At 37.9% G+C, this 23,128-nt stretch overlaps 1 protein-coding gene across 1 annotated transcript in view; it reads left to right on the forward strand.

Moving 5' to 3' along the window:
• LOC149164062 (transcription initiation factor IIF subunit alpha-like) overlaps positions 1 to 20,929 on the forward strand; it is a 50,145-nt gene extending 29,216 nt beyond the window's left edge. Inside the window, exon 10 of the mRNA XM_089431946.1 lies at positions 20,786 to 20,929. Within this exon, the coding sequence (XP_089288072.1) occupies positions 20,786 to 20,875 (90 nt within the window). The 3' untranslated portion in view covers positions 20,876 to 20,929. The remainder of the gene's footprint in view (positions 1 to 20,785) is intronic.
• The last annotated feature ends 2,199 nt before the right edge of the window (positions 20,930 to 23,128 follow it).

The following is a 23,128-nucleotide window of genomic DNA, read 5'->3' on the forward strand; positions in this document are numbered from 1 at the left end:
ACAATTAGTTTTGCACATTAAGGTGGAAAGCAAAGATGATTTGCTGTGTGGAATTGAAAAACCGATAACAACTGAATGTAGAGCTGAAGCAGCGTTGCTGAGGAGCGAGGGAGATCATGCAATGAGGGAAAAGTGCTTTGGATACGGCAGGCAGTGCGGAACTGGAAGGAGCTGTGGCAACATTTAGCAGCAGATGAGTAGCAAGAGCATAAAAAATGACTGCGTGGAGAAAGGAGAAGAAACGCAAGGACAGAGAGAGGACGTGGGTAGCTTAGGGAGTTGCAGATGAGGCAAAAGATGTGTTGACAACAGACAGATGAAAGGGTTTGCAGGCTGAAACGTATGTGGACTTCTCCCTTGTATATATATGTGTTTTTCTTTTGACTTTCTGGGCCTGAGACCAATATACACCTGAAAAAAAAATTCGAATTTTTCCTGCGAAATGAAGCCCTAGGAACAACAGACAGATGGCTTGAACAGACCCTCGAATTTCTCCATAAAATTTGAAAATCTTTTTTGAGAATATACCTGCAAAAATGAAACCTCGGATGGCAAACTGCTTGAGATTACCTGATGAAATCCTAAAAAAATTTTCAAACCATTTGCCTGCAACCTGCGATGGGAAAATGAAAACCCAGAAAATATATGCAAGGATTGAAAATAAAACCCTACAAACCAGCTACAAATTTACAACATTTACAATTTGCAGGCTCTAAAACAGCCAGATTTATCAATAATCACAGTAATATTATCAGAATTTAGTTTTAATGTAAAACGCTTCAGAAAACCCTGCATGCATTCATATAAAAAAAATATTTCGAATGATAAGCCCAGGATCAAGAACTGGCTGGGCTCTTTTAGAAAACACAACCCGGGAGTTCGCTGGTTCAGCCGAGAACTTCCCCTAACGCCCGCTAATCTGAAAAAAAAAGGATTTCCTGCACAACTTAAAATCAACCATCAACATAGAAGGAGAAAACAATAATGAAACCCCGATCAAATGGAGATACCTGCGACTATATTTCAGAATCTAAACTATCATTCAAACCCCAAAGATCAGACAAGATACCTGTGCCTAGATCAATCTTCATTAAGCTATCATTAATGGCTGAAAATAAAATTATGCAGAAAAAATAGAACAATCTTACAGCATTTTCAGAAGAGTAACACCAGCAAGATTTTTAACCCCAAAGTCTTCTTTATTGCACAAAAAATGACTACAAGAGAGCTTTCTTTAGCACCAGACTCTCAGATCAAATCTGATCTCAAATGACCCCTAGCACCCTATTTAAAGGAAAAATTCCCAACAGCTAGTTCGAGTGATCCATGTCAAAATCATCTCAACTGTCAATGAGGATCAAGATATCTCTTAATTTCCTCCATTGAATTTTTAATACATTAAAAAATTGAAATTCTGCATTTTTTTTTTTTTCCAAGGAAAAAAAGCGAACTTTTTATTAAAAAGAAATAAAAAGTTACAAGCATATGCATTAAGCATTCAATTTGGCTGTGTGAAAAAATATCCTACAACCCACAATGTACATTACTGCCTAAAAGCAGCAAGAGAAAGAGCTGCTCCAATTTTCCGGAGAGCAGCCTAAAGGAAAACCAGCTGGCCTAAGTTTTCCTGCCCTTCTTCTTCTCCACTTTACGCCAACCATCCATGTTGGGGGTGGAGTCAATAACGGCTAACTGGTTTTCCGACGTAATCATTGGTTGCTCCTTATCTGAATCCGATCCTTCAGGGCTGTGACTTCGTTTATTACCACTTATTTCCAGCTCAAGGTCTTGGTCCTTTTCCTCATTAATCTCCTTGTCCTTATTGTCCTGATTTTTATCCTTTTCTGTATTTTGTTCTTCATTTTTTGCTGTAGATGCCTTCTTAAGTGCGGCGTCTATATTCTGCCATCCTTTCGGCTTCCTTTGTTGTTGCTTGCTCTTGTTGTGGCTTGGACATGCATTGTACAGATGACCTATTTGTTGACATCCCCAGCATCTGAATGCTGTATTCTCATAGTCCAAAGATTGTTTCCACTGTGTATTGTTGAAATTCAGGATGATGCTCTCAGGTAGTCCTCGGCTGAGATCTACCTCGACACATATTCTGGCATAAGTAAATATTCCTTTTATGTGTCTCTCTCCATCTATCTTTAATATTTTCCCCAGGGTATTTCCAATTGCTATTAGGACCTTTGAATGCCAAAAATGTAATGGAAGATTATGCATCCTAACCCATACTGGCATCCTTGAAACCACCATGGTGTTAGCATCAAATTCAGGAAACCAAGGGGTAATAAACAGTCCAGCACTGCCCCAGAACCATGGCCCTTGGTTGAGAACTTTTTCTTTTTCTTCCTCTGTATCAAAACATATTATAAAAAACCCTTTAGGGTATAGGTAGATTTGGCATTTTTTTGTCCAAACCGAGTAGATCCATTGATACAGTGCATCAGTTCTAGGCCAAAAACCATTAAATCTACAAATAACTGCATTTTTTTGTAGATCTGAGTAAATGTTTTTTACCTTTGGTATTTCGATGGAGATGGATGGGCTCTCCGGCATTTGATCTACAATGTACTGCCCTGGAGGTTCAGTGCCAGATGTGGTGTTTTTTCCTTTGCCCTTTACTGCTTCCTTAGACCACCCTTTGCTTTGCGAGCTAGTTCCAGCGTTTTCGGCTCCTCCTCGTAATCTCATATTGAGAAAGATTGTAGATCCTGGCTTGATGTTGTATTCTTGCATGGTTCTGCATTCCTGCAAAGATCTGCCCTCGTTTAACAGGTGTTGTTCCTCAGCTGGGTAGCCAGTTTGATCGGCGATATTGTTCTTCAGATCTGAAACCCTGTCGCTGTCATATGTCCAGATCACGATTGTGGTTCCTTTTGGCGTCTTAACAAAAATTTGAAACCCCGACCTGGCACTCTGGGGCGTCTCAATTCTTGTCGGATCTGAGCCATTCAACTCCGTATCCGAAAGAGGTTCCACATAAAACCCTGGGACGAAAGAAACTTCCCCCGCGCTCTCCATTTTTCCCTTTTCAATTGGGCAGAGGGATGACTTAGCGCATGCATGCCTCCCGATCTAGGCTTGGGACGGGCCTTCCGGTCTGCTGTATGTCTGATCTGTCAGATTGAAGGCAGATCTGAAGAGAAAAGTCCTTTCCCTAGTAGAAAGAGTCTGCCCGGTTCCATACAAACGCCATGCAGGGGCATCGTTTTCAAACTCGGGTTTTGTATCGGCGATCAGCGACTCGCAGGGGAAGGCGTTTGTCTCAGGCGTGATAGATCTGAGTTCGTTCTTGAACGCGCGGTGGATCGGGTGGTTCAGAGCCCCGTCACCGTCAAAGACCCCTTCAATCATCATCGTCCTTTGCTCTGAATCCGTTAGGGTATCCGACCCTAACAGATCTGATTTTCCCTTCAGGCTCGCCAGGTTAATCAAACGCTGCTGGGGATCTGACGAGATACGGAAACCGTTGCAGAGCTCCGTCATGATATCGCGCTTTCCCAATTTCTCTGCCAACATTTCTTTCCCATTCCGCCAGGAAGATTTCGCAGCTGGTTCATTTTCTTCCCCTGCGGTGATGGAAGTGGAGGAGGCCCTGGGCGAGGCCGTCACAAGAGCTTTGGGCCTTCTGCGACCCACATGCATCACAGAGAGCGACGACGCCGTGAGAGCCATGAAGCGGCAGGTTAACAGTTCCGACAGGAAACAAGTATATTCTTTGATTGTTACAAAATCAAATTTTGCATTTATTTACTCAAAATATTATTATTTTATTATTTTTAAGTTTTTATTTTTTATTATTATTTAAATTATTATTTATTTATTTAATTTATTTTATAAATTTTATTATTTATTATTATTATTATTATTATTTTTTAATTTTTATTTTTAAGCTATTTTTTAACTTTTTAAATTTATTTTTAAATGGATCCTCGAACTTAGCCTTTGGAAAAATCACCTAGGACCTAGGACGTAGGACTTATGAGGGGATTAAAACATTTTCTAACCCTCAATACACTTTACATCATGACTTTTACAACTTTACATCTCAAGGGGGAGAACCCATTTGACATAGACCCTCATAAACCATTCAGTTCTGCGACACAACTATAATCTAGCAGATTAACACACTAGGATTCTCCTAAGATTCTAATGACAAAATCCATTCTGGCTTTGGGGTTAAGCTAAAGGAAAACTCTGCCGATCATAGATCGGTGAGACAAAAAACCTTCCGGAACGTAGATTATCACTAGGAAATTAGGTCCACCTAGGCAATTTACATACATGACTCATATCTGCTAAGATTATTTACAATTTACACATGCAGACTGGGTTTACAACATAGTATGATCAAGTCGACGATGACTGTCGAATGGCACAGACATCTCGATCAAGCGATATCCCTTTTTGCGAAGAAAAGGGGGTGTACTGCTATGAGTAGTTGACCGATAGTGGTCAACATCTGGCTCTACTTGGGGACACGTTGCTGCACTGTAGGAATGTGAGAATCCAGAATCTGCATCCACGCAACACACAACAGAAATAAGTAGCGTCCATCCAAAAGTCATCATATAACAATTTAAGCACATGAAAGATATAAGCTCTTCATTTATTAATTATCTGGAAAAGTAAATCTAATCCTAAAACAGAAATGAAATGCTGAAATGACAAGGAATAGGGTTAGAAATACAATACAAAGGATGCCCCATGGCATCAGATGTGTTCAATGTAGTGTATACTGAGCATTTGCCTGCTTTCAGGCAAATCTGTCGGCTGTTTGTCGGATGTGCCATGTCCAATTCTGCATATGGTAGGACTTTTTCCTATCCGAAAATCAAGCTGCTCTCGGCCGTCTGATGCATCAAATCTTCTTCTCGTTCTCTTTCTTTGGCGCTTTTTCTTCCTGGCAGGTCGTATCACTGATGGCATGGAACTTTCTGCTTCAAAACTTTCAGATGAAGTATGCGTGTCATGTATTTCTTCATTCTGCATTTGCCCTGCCAAGGATGATGGACCAATCTCACAAGTGCCATGAGTTATAACTTGATTTTCAATGACTGGTGGATTAACCGTGTGAGTATCAATCTGATTATTAATTTCCCTTTCATCCAGGCAATTTTCAATGGAACAAAGAACCTCATAACAAGATGGAGCTTGTTGTAACAGATAAGGAGGCTTCTGATCTATTGACATTCCTCGGTTTCTTTCATCTTCCGATTGCTGTTGAAATTTCTGAAACTGTATTTTAATGGCATCCATCTGACTAGAGTGTTCAACCTTTATAGCACTAATTTCCCTGGCATGGTTTTCTTCCATATCTTTTATTACTTTATCGTTCTTTTCCTTTATGGTCATTAAGCAATACTGCATAGAGTTTATCTCTTCCTTATGATTTGCTTGCATGTTTATCATATTTTCCTCTAAGCCTGATAACTTGCTTTGCATAAAACTAATTTCTGTGTCATGATTAGTTTTCATGGCCTCAATTTCCTTAGCATGCTGATTTTGCATAATTTCCATCTCCTTATTACGTTTTTCCAGGTGGGTGCATAAAGTTCTCACATCATTAGCGTAATTAGTTTGATTGACCTCCATATTTTTTACCAGCCGCATTAGTTCTTGTATAATTTGCTTATGATCTTCCTTTTCATTGTCAACACTGTTTTTACAATTTGTCCCTGCTTTTCCACTATCATAGATTTGATCTGCAATGGTACAGGTGGATGGCACATTCTGATATGAAGAATTGTCTTGGAATCTTTCATCGACAGCTGGACCTTTTACAAGATTACTTTCATTCTGTTGCACAATTTTAGGGGCACAAGGCGAGCTATCTGGATCACCATATCGATCTTTAAAAGCATCGACAATGTCTTGTAAAGAAGTGAAAGAATCTTCAGGACAATTATTAAATCAGTTCAAAGCATCACCCTTTAAAGAATGGAAAAATAGACGCATCTTGACATCTTCATGATTATATTGAGGAAGTCTACAATATATGATCATTACACAAGTAAACCTGTTTAAATGCTGTCTAACAGTGACTGAATCACCACCTGAGAACAAAAATAATTTAGAAATGGCCTCTTTCGGAAAATCATGGAGATTATCAGTAAAATGACATGGTTTAAATGAATAATCCATGATGAATAACTAGGGACCCAATGGATGATAGAACGAGATCTCTGCTCAAGAAAATCAATAGATGAAAGAAGTGGAGTCGCCACTTGAACAATAAATCTAATTATGGGATCCAAAAAGCGACAAACAAGCTGATATGAGGGAGGCTTCTTGTCTGGGAAAAATAAGAAAATGGAGTCGCCACCCAAATAAGAAACGAACTGAAGAGAAGTTGCTGATATGACGAAAGATAAGGTGATGAAAAGATCCAAATGATGCCAAAAAATGTTGACTCTGCCAGCTCAAATGAGATATGCGAAAGATGAAAGAATGATAAATGTCGTTGAAACGCCAGGGCCAGAAAAACTCTATCCCCGGCAACGGCGCCAAAAAATGTTGGCGTTGCCGGCTCAAATGAATGATAGAAAGATGAACGATGAATGATGAAAAGTCGTTGAAACACCGAGAATAAACTATCCCCGGCAAGGACGCCAAAAAATGTTGTCGCACAGATTATCACGAAAACGCTCAGACCAGGGGCTGTCACTCTGATCCCCGATCTCTCCGTTTAAGCCTGTCTCCCGTGGCTAAGGGGGGTAGACCCTATAGGAAAATGGATGACCAACTGTGAATCAGTTGGTTTGGGAGACACGAATGGAAACCAACACTAAATAGATTTTATTAATTTAATGGACCAGTGCCTTATGAAATGAATGAATAAACGATTAATTGTCAAATGCTGCAAAAATATGGACTTATCAAGAATCGTTTATCATCAAAGCTTAACTTTTACCAGATACGAGATAATCAATAAAGGCTCAATGGCTTAATGATACTCCAGCAATTAAAATTTCGAAAGATAAAGTTCGATACATAACCACGTAAAATCTTAACCAGAGATCACATTCATGTAGTTGATCTTCATATGAACATTAAAGCATGTTAAACATTAATTCCCACATCAACATTTTGGCCTCAGCAGAAAAGATGAAAACTAAGAAATTCCCGAGCCAAGCAAAAAATTTCCCAAAATATTTTTATATTTTTCAACTAAAACAAAATTTTAAATCAAAAAATCTAAACCAAATAAAAAAAAACCTTTTTTCCTTTTTATAATTTTATAATTTTTTATGAATTTTTAATAAAATAACATTTAACTAAACAAAAAATGAATTTAAGTCCTAAAATAAAACTTAACTCACATAAAAAAAAATAAACTCTTTTTTTTTTTTTTTTTTTTTTTAAAATTCTAAATTTAAAACTTATATAAAACTAAACTAAAATGTAAATGAAAATAGAACCTAACAAATCCTAAACAAAATGTTAAACTAAACTAGAGTCTAAAAAAAAAACCTTTTTATGTTTTATGAAATTTTTTTATTTTTATATTTTTTAAAATTTTAAATTCAAAATAAAATGAAAAAAAAATCTAATCTAAAACTAACCTAATCTATAAACTAAAAGAACTTTTTTATGCCTTCTTTGATTTTATAATTTTTGATTTTTGATTTTGATTTTGATTTTTTTTTTTGTTATGAATTTTTAATAAAATAAAATTTAACTAAACTATAACAAAAATAAAAATTAAATCTAAATCCTAAAATAAAACTTAACTCTTTTTAATCCTTTTTGTCTTTATGATTTTTTATTTTTATTTTTATTTTTTATTTTTTTCTTATTAAATCAAAATTTAAACAAATTTAAAATCTAAATAAAATCAAAATCTAATCTAAACTAAAGCTGCAAAGAAATAAATCTAAACTATACTAAATCTAATCTAAAGTAAAAAGAAGAAAAACATTTTATGTCCCTTTTTATCTTTTTTTTTTATATATGAAATAAAAATAAAACAAGACCTACTTAATATGAAAAGTCGATTTTTTTTTTAGGTCAAAATTTGAATAAAACTAAACAAATCTAAAACTAAAATTTAAAATCTAAATGAAAAACCTAAAATCTAAAACTAAAACTAAGATTTAAAAAAAGTCTAAAAATAAACTAACGTATGTAAAAAAGAAACGAAAAGGGAAAACTTACGATAATTTACCGAGTCGAAATTTTTGTTTTCTACTGTTGTTGCGGTTGTTTTTTAATGTATGCAGGCTGTACGGATGAAGGAATAGCAAGTGCGATGGGCGCTAGGTGAGGGATGAAATTTCGATGGCACAGGAGTAGCGAAGGATGAATAGCCAGCGTGAATAGCGCGTGGGTATGGCGAGTTTGCAGGTTTGCAGTGCGTTGGTGAGGCAAGAAACGACGGCAGCAAGGAATGGCAGCAGCGTGAAGGAAGAGATGCAACGATTCTTTGCAGCTTTTAACAATTAGTTTTGCACATTAAGGTGGAAAGCAAGGATGATTTGCTGTGTGGAATTGAAAAACCGATAGCCGCTGAATGTAGAGCTGAAGCAACGCTGCTGAGGAGCGAGGGAGATCATGCAATGAGGGAAAAGTGCTTTGGATACGGCAGGCAGCGCGGAACTGGAAGGAGCTGTGGCAACATTTAGTAGCAGATGAGTAGCAAGAGCATAAAAAATGACTGCGTGGAGAAAGGAGAAGAAACGCAAGGACAAAGAGAGGACGTGGGTAGCTTAGGGAGTTGCAGATGAGGCAAAAGATGTGTTGACAGCAGACAGATGAGAGGGTTTTGCAGGCTGAAACATATGTGGGCTTCTCCCTTGTATATATATGTGTTTTTCTTTTGACTTTCTGGGCCTGAGACCAATGTACACCTGAAAAAAAATTTCGAATTTTTTCCTGCGAAATGAAGCCCCAGGAACAACAGACAGATGCCTTGAACAGACCCTCGAATTTCTCCAGAAAATTTGAAAACCTTTTTTGAGAATATCCCTGCAAAAATGAAACCTCGGATGGCAGACTGCTTGAGATTACCTGATGAAACCCTAAAAAAATTCTCAAACCCTGTGCCTGCAACCTGCAATGGGAAAACGAAAACCCAGAAAATATATGCAAGGATTGAAAATAAAACCCTACAAACCAGCTACAAATTTACAGCATTTACAATGAAACCCCGGATGGCAGACTGCTTGAGATTACCTGATGAAACCCTAAAAAAATTCTCAAACCCTGTGCCTGCAACCTGCAATGGGAAAACGAAAACCCAGAAAATATATGCAAGGATTGAAAATAAAACCCTACAAACCAGCTACAAATTTACAACATTTACAATTTGCAGGCTCTAAAACAGCCAGATTTATCAATAATCACAGTAATATTATCAGAATTTAATTTTAATGTAAAACGCTTCAGAAAACCCTGCATGCATTCATAAAAAAATATTTTGAATGATAAGCCCGGGATCAAGAACTGGCTGGGCTTTTTCAGAAAACACAACTCGGGAGTTGGCTGGTTTAGCCGAGAACTTCCCCTAACGCCCAGTAATCTGAAAAAAAAAAGGATTTCCTGCACAGCTTAAAATCTACCATCAACATAGAAGGAGAAAACAATAGTGAAACCCCGATCAAATGGAGATACCTGCCACTATATTTTAGAATCTAAACTATCATTCAAACCCCAAAGATCAGACAAGATACCTATGCCTAGATCAATCTTCATTAAGCTATCATTAATGGTTGAAAATAAAATTATGCAGAAAAAATAGAACAATTTTACAGCATTTTCAGAAGAGTAACACCAACAAGATTTTTAACCCCAAAGTCTTCTTTATTGCACAAAAAATGACTACAAGAGAGCTTTCTTTAGCACCAGACTCTCAGATCAAATCTGATCTCAAATGACCCCTAGCACCCTATTTAAAGGAAAAATTCCCAACAACTAGTTCGAGTGATCCATGTCAAAATCATCTCGACTGTCAATGAGGATCAAGATATCTCTTAATCTCATCCGTCGAATTTTTAATGCATTAAAAAATTGAAATTTTGCATTTATTTACTCAAAATATTATTATTTTATTATTTTTAAGTTTTATTATTATTATTTATTTTTTTAATTTATTTTATAAATTTTATTATTTATTATTATTATTATTATTTTTTTTTAAATTTTATTTTTCAGTTATTTTTAATTTTTTTTAATTTTTAATTTATTTTTAAATGGATCCTCGAACTTAGCATTTGGAAAAATCACCTAGGACCTAGGACTTAGGACTTATGAGGGGATTAAAACATTTTCTAACCCTCAAGACACTTTACATCATGACTTTTACAACTTTACATCTCAAGGGGGAGAACCCATTTGACTTAGACCCTCATAAACCACCCAGTTCTGCAACACAACTATAATCTAGCAGATTAACACACTAGGATTCTCCTAAGATTCTAATGACAAAATCCATTCCGGCTTTGGGGTTAGGCTGAAGGAAAACTCTGCCGATCATAGATCGGTGAGACAAAAAACCTTCCGGAACGTAGATTATCACTAGGAAATTAGGTCCACCTAGGCAATTTACATACATGACTCATATCTGCTAAGATTATTTACAATTCACACATGCAGACTGGGTTTACAACATAGTATGATCAAGTCGACGATGACTGTCGAATGGCACGGACATGTCGATCAAGCGATATCCCTTTTTGCTAAGAAAAGGGGGTGTACTGCTATGGGTAGTTGACCGGTAGTGGTCAACACGGTGGTTCGAGTGTTTAATTTTGAGCTACAACATTTAGTTTACTGTTTCTAGGATTTAATACAAATATCAATGATGCTGTTTTGAGAGTTCAGATTAGCATGTTTGTTGTACTTATTATCATCAGTGTGTTTGTAGGTTAGTACTCTATAGCTGCAATTTTAATTAATGTTTTCAGTTATATAGGACTTTCTGCTAGATTATAGGCTGCAAAATGAGCTAACCATCGTGTGATTTTTGATATGTTACTAGTGTATTTGCTGAAGCCTTCTATGAATCTATATGGATAGGAGGTCTTCTACCTGGGATAGGGAGTGAGGCTTCAGGGGTGAGGGCCCCTAGATCCATGCTTGAGAAAAGCACTGCAGATTTCTGATAGGTTGTTTTTAGGTTGCTGTTCTGTTTTGTCTACCAGTGTGTTCCAGGAATAGCGGTATGGCTACATTTCGTGTTAGATACAAAAACAGATTCCTCTAACTTCTTCCTGTGGAAGTGTCGGGTAAAAATGTTGGAGGGGCATGAACTGCGATTTGATTGGTCTTAAAGATTGATTAGATTGGGAGAGAGGTTGGTATTGAAGAACAAATCTTAGAGCTATGATGTTATCTTCCTAATCAAGTTATAATCAAATTGATTTTTTCAGTATGACTTAGAACTTATTTGAATTTATTCAAAGTCTTGAATTTGGGTCAACATAAGAATGACAGGTGGAGGATTACTCGATCCTTAACATTGCTGAAAATGCCATGGATAAGGAGATGTTTAATGCTCAAGGCACTCTATATCAGAGTGAGAACATCAATCAGGTGATGCTGCTGTTGAATAAGCTTAGAGCCGCGTGGATGAACAAGACAGATACCATAGTCACCTGATGAAGATTATTGATCTGCATGATTAGTTTGCAGCAATTGAGGATGAGGTTAAGAGTGAAGATTTAGCACTCAGGTTTGAACGGGTTCTCATCCCCTTGATTGTGTTTTGTTCGAGGGGTTTGTGCATGAGAAAAGATTTCCACCTTTGAGAAGTGATAGGAGAACTTTTCAACTCATTGGCATAGACATAGGGAGTACGATAGTACACGATGCGTCCATTGGTAGTGCTATGGTCCCTATCCACTTTTCCCAACTCATTGGCCATATGAGAAGTACATCCGAGGAGTCCCGGACTACATGGGTATGATGTCTATTGGGACATCAGTAGGAGAAGGTGAACCACTCATCTTGCTCATATGCCATAGGAGAAGGTGAACCACTCATCCTATGCATATGTCAATCATAGGGCAAGGTAAACCACTCACCCTACACACATGTCTACCATCATGGGGTATCATAGGGGAAGGTGAACCACTCACCCTGTACATAGCGCACCAATAGGGGAAGGTGAACCACTCACCCTATGGTTGTTCATAGCTCCAAGAAGTACCCCAGGAGCTCCCAAAGCTCTCTCTCGGAAGGCCAAGAATTTGACCTTCCCAAAGGGCTTTGTGAGGATGTCTACGACCTACTCATTAGTCCTGATATGTTGGAGCCTTATTGCTCCTTGCTGTACCATATCCCTGATAAAGTGGTACTTGATATCAATGAGCTTGGAGCGGTCGTGGAACACGAGATTCTCTTAAAGGCGAATCTCACTTTGGTTGCCACAGTATATCACGGTGGTATCCAACACTTGCCCAAATAGCTCACTAAAGAGCTTCTTCAACCAAACAACTTCATAACAGGCCATACTAGCTGTAATGTATTTGGCATCAGTGGTGCTTAGAGCAATCAATTTCTGCTTCCTTCTCATCTAAGAAATTGAAGCAAACCCCAATGAGAAGCAACATTCAGATGTGCTCTTAGGGTCCACCACACTGCCAACCTAGTCAACATCAGTATACCCATGTAGCCTCAATTTCCTGGTTGTGTATCTCAGTCCATAGTTGATTGTGCCACGAAGATATGTCAAGATATTCTTAGCAGCAATCCAGTGTATGTGATGAGGCTCAACCATAAATTGACTCAACGTATTCACAGTGAAGCATATGTTTAGATGGGAGTTTACTAAGAACATCAGGGCCCCCCATAAGTTGTCGATACTTAGAAGGATTTGCCAATGCGGGCCCAGAAGCACTTCCACATAACTTCTTGAAGTTGAGTTCCATTGGAGTAGACACATACTTGCAATCTGCCATCCCACATCTCTTGAGCAGCTTCACAATGTATTTTCCTTGAGAAAGGAAAATCTCACCTGGCTTCTTCCAAATCTTTAGGCCTAGGAAGCAGTGCATCAAAAGTAGGTCCTTCATCTCGAACTCGGAAGCCAACTCCCTCTTGCATTGATAAATGAGAGGGTCTACACCTGTCAGAAAGAGATCATCCACATAAAGGACCGAAATGAGAGGCCTGTCCTTTTCAACCTGCACACATGTGTTCTTTGATCTTTTACTTCGAACCCCTATGGTTGTTCTACGTAGACTTCCTCCTTAAGCGAGCCATGCAAGAAAGTAGTCTTAACATCCATTTGGTGTAGGCTCCATCCTTAAGAGGCAGCAAGAGCAATAATATATCAGATAGTGGTGTATTAGACAACCGGTGCAAATATCTCGTTATAGTCCACTCTTTCCTTTTGAGAGAAGTCTCGAGCAACAAACCTGACCTTGATTTTGTAAAGCCATTTAGAAGTGACCACAAACTTGTCCTTGGGTCTAGGAACCACATCCTAGACATCATTCTTCATGATTAATTCGTACTCCTCATTCATCACATCCTTCCATACTTGGTGTTTCACGGCTTCTTCGAACATACATGGCTTAGATTGAACAATAGTACTCATAGCAGCTAAGTACCCTTGGTACTTGTTCGACTTGTTACTTTCACGAAATGTTCCCCTTGGAGCAATATGTCTTTCAACATCTTTGAGAGTGTATTTGAGCCACAAAGGTCTTTTCCTTGTGGGAGCACCCTCCCTCAATCACTATTAAAGGGCAATCGATCTCCTCATTTGTACACACACACAACTCATATTCTCTCTTTCTCACGTGTGAAGATTAGCAAGGAAACCACAGGTCAGATAAAAAGGATGAGTTAGAAGTGTTATACTTCTCTATTGGACGAATAAAGAGCAAGTCATCAAGCTGTTTCTCTGTCTGTTGTTGAAAAAGAATAGGAGGCTGAGGTTCTGCTTGTAGGAGGCCGAATAGCCTCAGATCTGTCCCTTACTTCCATGGAAGAGTCGAAGCCCTAGGAAGATCTGTTAACATGCATCTATGAAGGGTTGGAGTCATAGAAGTACTGTTAGCTTATATCTATGGAAGGGCCGAAGCCCTATAGGAATTAGATTAGATATGTTGCCTAGATTGAAGTTTTGAGGTCTGTTTTGACAAGCACTGAGTTTCTATCGAAGTTGACATAGATTGACTTATGAACATCACATTGTAACCTTGCTAAACCAAAGAATTTCTCCTAGAAAGGATTCTTGGGTTTTCTCCCTAGTTTAGGTTTCCCAGGTGAAAAATTTCTCTTTTTATGCTTGGCTGTCTCTTTATGATCCTACTATCATTATTGCATTGTTGTTGAGATTTCCTATGTATAATTGCTCAATGATCATGTGGCATAAGATGATCATATGACATAAGATTTCTCTATGAAAAATTCAACATGTACAAGATCAAGCATATTGTAGATGTCAGCGTTGGGAAGTTCAAAGCTCGTTTTGTGGCTAAGGGGCCTTCACAAAAAGAAGGGTTTGGTTATGATGAGACCTTCGCCCTTGTAGCTAGATTCTCATCCATCATAATGTTATTGGAATCGAACCAGTGACTGAACCATAAAACCTTACTTCCATGGAAGAGTCGAAGCCCTAGGAAGATCTGTTAACATGCATCTATGAAGGGTTGGAGCCCTAGAAGTACTGTTAACTTATATCTATGGAAGGGCCGAAGCCCTATAGCAGATTGAAGTTTTGAGGTTTGTTTTGACAAGCATTGAGTTTCTCTCGAAGTTGACATAGACTGACTTATGAACATCACATTGTAACCTTGCTAAACTAAAGAATTTCTCCTAGAAAAGATTCTTGGGTTTTCTCCCTAGTTTAGGTTTCCCAGGTGAAAAATTTCTCTTTTTATGCTTGGCTGTCTCTTTATGATCCTACTGTCATTATTGCATTGTTGTTGAGATTTTCTATGTATAATTTCTTAATGATCATGTGGCATAAGATGATCATATGACATAAGATTTCTCTATGAAAAATTTAACATGTACAAGATCAAGCATATTGTAGATGGCAGCATTGGGAAGTTCAAAGCTCGTTTTGTGGCTAAGGGGCCTTCACAAAAACAAGGGCTTGGCTATGATGAGACCTTTGCCCCTGTAGCTAGATTCTCGTCCATCATAATGTTATTGGAATCGAACCAGTGATTGAATCATAAAACCTTGTGGACTGAGAGTCGGTCGAAAATATTCAAATTTTAAAGAAAAACATATATATTCATGTTCATCCATATGAATCCAAATCATTTATATGCAAACTTTCTCATTTATATAACAAGCAATAGTGCATATACCCAAAATAACACTTAGTGCAAAACATCGTTGAACCAAAATACATCAAGAAGCACACTCTAAATGGATTTTATAGTCTAAAATAGCATGATACTACGCTACTACACCTACAAGTGCTAATGTTCATCATCAGAATCATCCTCCTCCTCATCCTCGTTTGCAGAATGAGTAGCCTCCAAGTCTGCAATGGGATTACGACTTGATTTCCTTGGCCCTAAAGGTGGTACTTGTGATATATTTTCCTCTACAACTTGTGGAGGTGGGTCCAAGTCCAACCAAGAAAGGTCTTTATTGTCAAATGCGGGTCCCTGACTCTCCATAATCCATTCTGATGTTGGATCAAAGTCAGCCAACGCTGTTGCTTGATTCAAGGGTTTTGTTCAATAATTGGTTATGCCTCAACCTAAGGTTGTACTAAACATAGACCATGTCATTCAACTGCTTTTTCTCCAAACAATTCCTCTTCTTAGCGTGTATACGCTCAAACACACTCTAATTCAGCTCAGACCCTAAAGCACTACATGGTTGGATCAATATTCAAATTGCAAATTTTTGCAATGGGTGGCATTTGCCACCAATAGGCTACAAAAAGGGTGGAAGGCAAAGAAGTAATAGCAAATGACTTTGAAACTTGGATTGAATGATTGAAAATTACAATTAGTAATATAATAATTTGTACAATGATGTGTGGTTTAACGGTAAGTCTACTTGGGCGAAGCTCAAGAGACCGCAGTTCAAATCTCATTGAGTACAATGACCTGTTGTGGTGGCGGCTCAAGGAATAGATTCCCCACCCCCACCTTGGTGGCACGTTAGTCCGCGCTTGCTAAAATCATAGGATCTTAGTATATCCGACTTGCAGGTAGTTGGATGTACTCTTGGTGTTATAGAGGCAGCTACGAGGATTGATCTTGGATATCCCATAAATTAGGCCTGGCAATTACCGATTCACCATGTCTTAAAAAAAATATAATAATTTGCAAATTTTGATAGTTCTTACCTAGGGGATCCCTTGCTCTATTTTGTATAGCCATAGAAATGCTAAAAGTACCACTACTCATTGAAACTCAAGAACTTCTTATGAATCTGATCTTGAGTCTTGGGATCTGGGGCCATGCACTAAATGCATTTATACAACCCCCCTAGTACCTCCCCATCTGCCTCAAAATTCGTAGTGTAATGGTGCATTCATAGTTCAAAAGACCAAAATGTTTTCATCAATCAATTTCGAATATTTGTTTAAGCTTTTCTAATTAGTAATGAATGACAAAAGTTAACTTATAAGCAATTAAATCCAAATTACATACCTTGGATATAAGTAGTAGCCAACTACATGTGAGTGAAAAAGACGGTGCATGTGTGTTTAAATAGGTTTAGGGGGGCCTAGGGACAAATTAGAAGTGAGAAAACCCAACAAAAATAAATAAAAAATAAAAAAAAAGTTCGAAATTTTTAGGGCTGCGTAGGGATGGGCTTCATGGAACCTGTCCTAAACTGATCGGTTTGGTGAAATAGGTCAGTTTGGTAACAAACTAGCATATTCCGGTTCCAAAGCCCTAACCGAACCGGTTTGGGCCTAAATCGCACCTATGTGTTCTGCGAATTCTGGTTTGGTTAGTGTAACATTGATCCTTCAGGGCTATTATCTCTATTGCAATGCAGATGTGATGGAGGATTCACCAAATGGTCGTAAAGATGACCATCTTCAGTTGTGTTGTTGAGGAAGAGATTTACATTGAGCAGCGAAATGGTTTTGAGGTACATGAGAGGGATTCCCACTTCTGCAAATTAAAGCAAAGTGCTATATGGGCTCAAGCAGGCTCCTAGAGCATGGTATCCCAAGATTGACAACTACTTGTAGAGTGTGGGCTTCACCAAGAGTGAGGCAGACCCGAACCTGTATTACATTTAGGTGAGGGGAGAACCTCTCATATTGGTGTTGTACGTTGATGACTTGTTTCTCACAGGATCTGAGAGGCTCATAGAAAACTGCAAGAGAGACCTAGCATCAGAGTTTGAGATGAGGATTTGGGTTTGATGCACTACTTTCAAGGTTTGGAGGTGTGGTGGAAAGAGGGAGAGATCTTCCTTGTGTAAGGGAAGTACATAGTTGAGATCTTGAAGCGATTTAGGATGTAGGATTGCAGACCCATGTCCAAGCCACTCGTGACCAATTGGAAGAATATTGACACTTCCAGGTCAGAGGCAATGGACCCTACTTTATGTTGAATTTTGTACAAGGTGAGCAGTAGAAAACAATTTTCTGATCTGATAATTACTACCTAATGATATTCAATCAATTTATTCCATGCCACTGATATCGTTGAGTGCTTATACACAAAATATCAACAGTAAATGTAGCAGAAGCAGTAAGGATCATAGAAAGAAAACCACACCCAATAGAGACAATATTTTTACCATGGGAAACCCAACCTTGGGAGAAAACCCAACAACTTATCTTTAGGAGGAATCATTCTTTAGCAATGTTTACAATTCCAATTTATCTAGAAATCGAGAAAACCCAACAACTTATCTTTAGGAGGAATCACTCTTTAGCAAGGTTTACAAATCCAATTTATCTAGAAATCTATGCCAAGTACAAATCCAAATACTGGTCAAAACCTGGTCAAAGTAGCAGTAAGTCAATGTTGGTCAAACTGACCAAAATGCTCAGAAGTCAATGTTGGTCAAACAGTCAGCTTGCAGTAAAACTTCGGCCCTGTGGCTCTTGCGGTCAACTGCAGTGAAATTCCTAAACACGTGCGGCTCTCCTGCAACTCAGTCAACTTTGGTCAGACTTGGCCCAAAATAGTTAAGTCAACTCAGGTTAAACTCTCTCAAACAGAGAGAGAAACAACTTGGTCAAACAGTCAACTTGTCCTTTTTTTCTCCACATGTGCGGCTATCCAAGAGACCTCAAAAAGATGAAGAAGAAACTCACTTGCATGGTGGAGAAAATGAGATGTCACATCATCTATATATGCTAGTCAAATGGGGGTAAATTAGCCCAAGGGACACCGACACCCTTTCATGAGTTGGGCCGACTTGGTGCCCCAAAATTAATTTTTTATTTTAATTTTATTAGGCTGACTTTGCGACCTCTTTGGCATGCGGGAATACCTCCCAATGCTACACAAAAATCACCACTCCCTCTTAGCAGAGGAGTTATTCTCCGTAGCTGCAACACATTTTCCCTTAGCTGAAATTTCACATTGCAGCTACGGGGTAAATGGCCCAGGGGTAAAGTTTCCCTTAGCTGAAATTTCAGCAGTAAACATAAGTCAATTGTGTGTAGTTCTGCTGAGGCCCAATACATGCTTGCCAACCTGGCAACCTGTGAGGCCATTTGGCTTTGGAAACTTCTTGTTGGGCTCTTTGATCAACAATTAGAGCTGACTGCCATTGACTGTGACAATCATAGCTGCATCAAGCTCTCTGAGAATCAGTGTTTCATGAAAAGTCGAAACACATTCAGATTAGGTACCACTTCATCAAAGATTGGATGCAGAAGGGGACAATGAAGCTGCAATACATCCCTACAGATGAGTAGGTTGCATACATCTTGACCAAGGCCTCGATGAAGGGCATATTTGTATTCTTTAGGGATAAGTTGGGTGTTGTGCAAAATACTTTCCTCTCTAAGAGGGAGTGTTGAATTTATAACTTGGAAAGTGGTTCTGCATAGGTCATGTGTCATGGCATGCAGCTAACCACCTCAAATAACTCCTATAATGATGACTTAATTAATTCCCTAATTCAGGATTTTAGACAACAATTTAACTTAATTATTTGAGTTGTTGGCTACCTTTTTGGAAAAGATGAAAGGGTCAACGACACATTAAGTTGTAGCCCTTGATGTGAAGAGATGAGAAAATCTCAGCCATCCATCTCTTTGGAGATCAGGGTTAAGCATTTTATAAAGGGAGTTCAAGCTGTTGAGGAGATCATTCGATTGGCATGCTTGGCATTCAGCTAGAAAGAACTTTCTAACAGTCAGAGCAGCAAAGAGCAGGTCGAGACACTAGGGCAGCATACAGGCAAAGACCAGATCAGCGAGCAGGTCAAGCAAAGGGGGCCTTGCAGCCATGAGCTTCTTGGGCTGTACAGGCTGGAATTTGTTGGGCACAGAGGCTGATTTGCTGGGCCGGACTGCTGGGATGTACAGTGCTGTGTAGGGGTCGATTTGACTTAGATTTGCTTGGACAAATTGCTGTAGCAATTTTCTGTTGAAAAGATCTGCTGTAAACTAATTTTGGAAGCTGAATCAAAGCCCATCGTTTGTTGGTTTTCCCCACACTGGGGTTTCCAGGGTATATCTATGTCATTCTTTTATGTGTGTTTGGCTTTGTGAGTTTTGCTTCTGCTGTTTATGCTAGTTAAGAACCCAGAGTTTTTGCTGTTACAAATCAGTTTAGAAAGCATCTTTCATTTCTGTTCTGTGAATAATTGTTGAAGATCAAATCTGTAGCTGGGTTTTCAAGAATTAACAAGGATCCCTCACACACAGGGATCTTCATCAATTCTTGAATGGAAATGTTTACTGTGTTTGGAGCTGTTGTCTTGTTATTAAAAACAAGCAGAGCATGCCTTTTCTATTTAGAAGAGAGCAATAAGAAGTATGTTCTTTTTAGTTTGACAGAAATTGTTGGTTGCATCTTGTTATTAATTGCTTCTCGTATGTGGTGGGTTTGAAATTAGGAATAGTGTATGATTATTACTGACATTTGAAACAAAGTGCTCTTCCAAGAGCACTGCAAAGACAGTGGGCTTGCTCCCCAACGTTGGGCAACTCTCAGAGATGTTAAACATTTTTAATTCTGCAGAGCATCCATGTTGAAGATATCGATGGGCCATAAGCATACTATTTACAGATCATGTGTCAAAATTCCTTGTACCGTCTCATATTCCAAGTCCATAAAGAAGCAGGGAACGCTTCTGTTGTGGCTTGGGAGTTTAGTTCTGAGCTATAGCATTTAGTTTACTGTTTTTTCAGGATTTAATACAAAAGTCAACAATGTGGTTTTGAGAGTTCATTTAGCATGTTTGGTCTTCTTATTGGTGTTTTTAGTTTTAGGTATTTATGTTTGTAGGCTAGATTCTATAGTGCATAATCTGCTTTCCATGGTCTGATTTTTAACAGACACTACCCATGTGTGCACAATTAGTGAGATGAATGCTGACGTTTGTAATACGTATATCCAATTGTATAGTTTCTTTATTTGTGTGAATTACAAATTGTCAAAGCATGGTGCAGGGGACTCTTCTTATTGGTGTTTTCAGTTTTAGGTATCCAGGTTTATAGACTAGATTCTTCAGTGCATAATCTGCTTTCCATGGTCTGATTTTTGATATACGGATATGTAAACAATTAGCGAGATGGATGCTGACACTTATGTATCCAATTGCATAAATTCTTTGTTTATGTGAACTACAAATTTTAAAAGCATGGTACAGGGGGCTATCGAAGAAGTCTAAGATCCGATATGTTCTTTTTGTTCCTTTCGTAATACAGGACAAGTCATCATTTGCTGCTGTCTTGAAGAAGATTTCTCGCATCCAAAAAACAAATGGTGCTAACTTTGTTGTGTTGCGAGATAAATGAAGCAAATTGTAGCTTTGTGGGAATTTGGTCGATTACATTTAAACAGCAACGTGACATGTTCCTTATCGGTGTTTTTGTAGTCTGGTCTGAAACGTTCCTGTGAAAAATGTGTTGCTCAAATCGTTGTGGTTTAGTTAAAAACCCAATCTCATGGAATTTTGTATTATTGAGTATTTACGAAGGAATTTTATCCAGTTGCAAGAAGGTAGGTTATTCTAATTTAAAATATCTCATTCAGCATTATAATTAGATTTCATACCTGAAAGAAGGTAGGGTTATTCTAATTTAAAATATCTCATTCAGCATTATAAGTAGATTTCATACCTGAAAGAAGGTAGGGTTATTCGAATTTAAAATGATAAAATGAGAAAATTAAGAGTCATTTAAATTGATAAAATGAGGAAATTGAGTGTTGAAGGTTAGTTTAAAAATTTCTGGCCTATTATATATTTTTGGAGTTTTGGACTTGATGTTGTATGTCAACTTTTTATTCCTTAAACTACAAATAGGTGAATAAGGTAGCATTAGATTTTTCAAAATTGAATCAATTGAAAAAATAAATACTTGGTCCTTAGAATTGTATTGCTTCAATATCCACCACATAAGAATGATTCAAAATAAGCGACAGTGCTAGATAGGATTTTGAATATATCAATCTATATGCTACAATTGCAGAGTTGTAACAGCTCCATGGTTATTTTCTGTTGACGGTTGTTCATGGGTTTCCGCTTTTAATTGTGCTAGCTAGGATTTTGAATACATCAATTTATATCCTACAATTGCAGAGTTGTAACAGTTCCACGGTTATTTTCTGTTGAGGGTTCATGGGTTTTTGCTTTTAATTGAGCTAGCTAGGATTTTGAATATATCAATTTATATGCTACAATTGCAGAGTTGTAACAGCTCCATGGTTATTTTCTGTTGACGGTTGTTCATGGGTTTTTGCTTTTAATTGTGCTAGCTAGGATTTTGAATACATCAATGTATATGCTACAATTGCAGGGTTGTAACAGTTCCATGGTTATTTTCTGTTGAGGGTTGTTCATGGGTTTTTGCTTTTAATTGGGCTAGCTAGGATTTTGAATATATCAATTTATATGCTACAATTGCAGAGTTGTAACAGCTCCATGGTTATTTTCTGTTGACGGTTGTTCATGGGCTTTTGCTTTTAATTAAAAGGTTATGTAGCTTTGAAATTATTTCTATTTAAATAAATTAGCTTTCACTAAATACTTGAGTAAAATTGTTGAAAATATTGTTTATAGGGGTATCACAAAATGGACGGTAACATATAATGTGGTATTCACAATTTACATTATTTTATGTTGTGAAGGGGAGAGAGAGGAAGGAAAAAGAGGGAGGACTTGAGAGAGAAGGGGAGAGAGAGAGGAAGGAAAAAGAGGGAGGACTTGAGAGAGAAGGGGAGAGAGATAGAGTTGGAAGGGGTAGAAAGACATAGAGAGAGAGAGAGAAGGGGAAGAGATAGATAGGGAAAGGAAGAGGGAGAGATAGATATATGGATAGATAGATATGGGGGGAGAGAGAGAGCGTGACATATGTTTAGGGGGTTGAGATAGAGAGACAAATAAGGAGAGATGGAGGGAGGTATAAATATAGATAGCAAGGGGAGAGAGGAGAGAAGAGAAAGATAGAGAAAGTTAGGGAGAGGTAGATAGAATGAAGCGGGGGAGAGGGAGGAGAAGAGAGAGAAGGAGAGGGGGAGGGAGGTAGACACATAATGGAAAGTGGAGAGAGGGAAGAAGAAAGAGTCTCACAAAGACAAATACAGACATAGAAGTTAGATCTAGAAAGTCATGAATATTTAAGATTTTCAATGTGGTTGTTGATTTCTAATCCGATTTGATCAAATGCACTATATGCATTGATCTCAGTGTAGATTTTGATTTATAGTTCTAATAATATCTTACATTAGATGCATTGATTTCAGTGCCAATGTTGATTTCTACTCTTATTTGATTGCTTGAACAAGATGCATTGGTTTTAGTGTAGATATTGATTTTTAATTCTATTTGATCACTTGCACTAGATGCATTGATTTCAATGTAGATGTCGATTTATAATCATATTATACCTTACACTAGATGCATTGATTTTAGAATAGATGTTGATTTCTATTCATATTTGATTGCTTGCATTAGATGCATTGGTTTTAGTGTAGATATTGATTTCTAATCTTATTTGATTGCTTCCACTAGATGCATTGATTTCAATGTAGATGTTGATCTCTAAACT

The sequence above is a fragment of the Pinus tabuliformis genome, chromosome 5_1, assembly GCF_031772625.1.
Source record: "Pinus tabuliformis cultivar Carrire ecotype Pingquan chromosome 5_1, CPIR1, whole genome shotgun sequence".
Lineage (NCBI taxonomy): Eukaryota > Viridiplantae > Streptophyta > Pinopsida > Pinales > Pinaceae > Pinus > Pinus tabuliformis.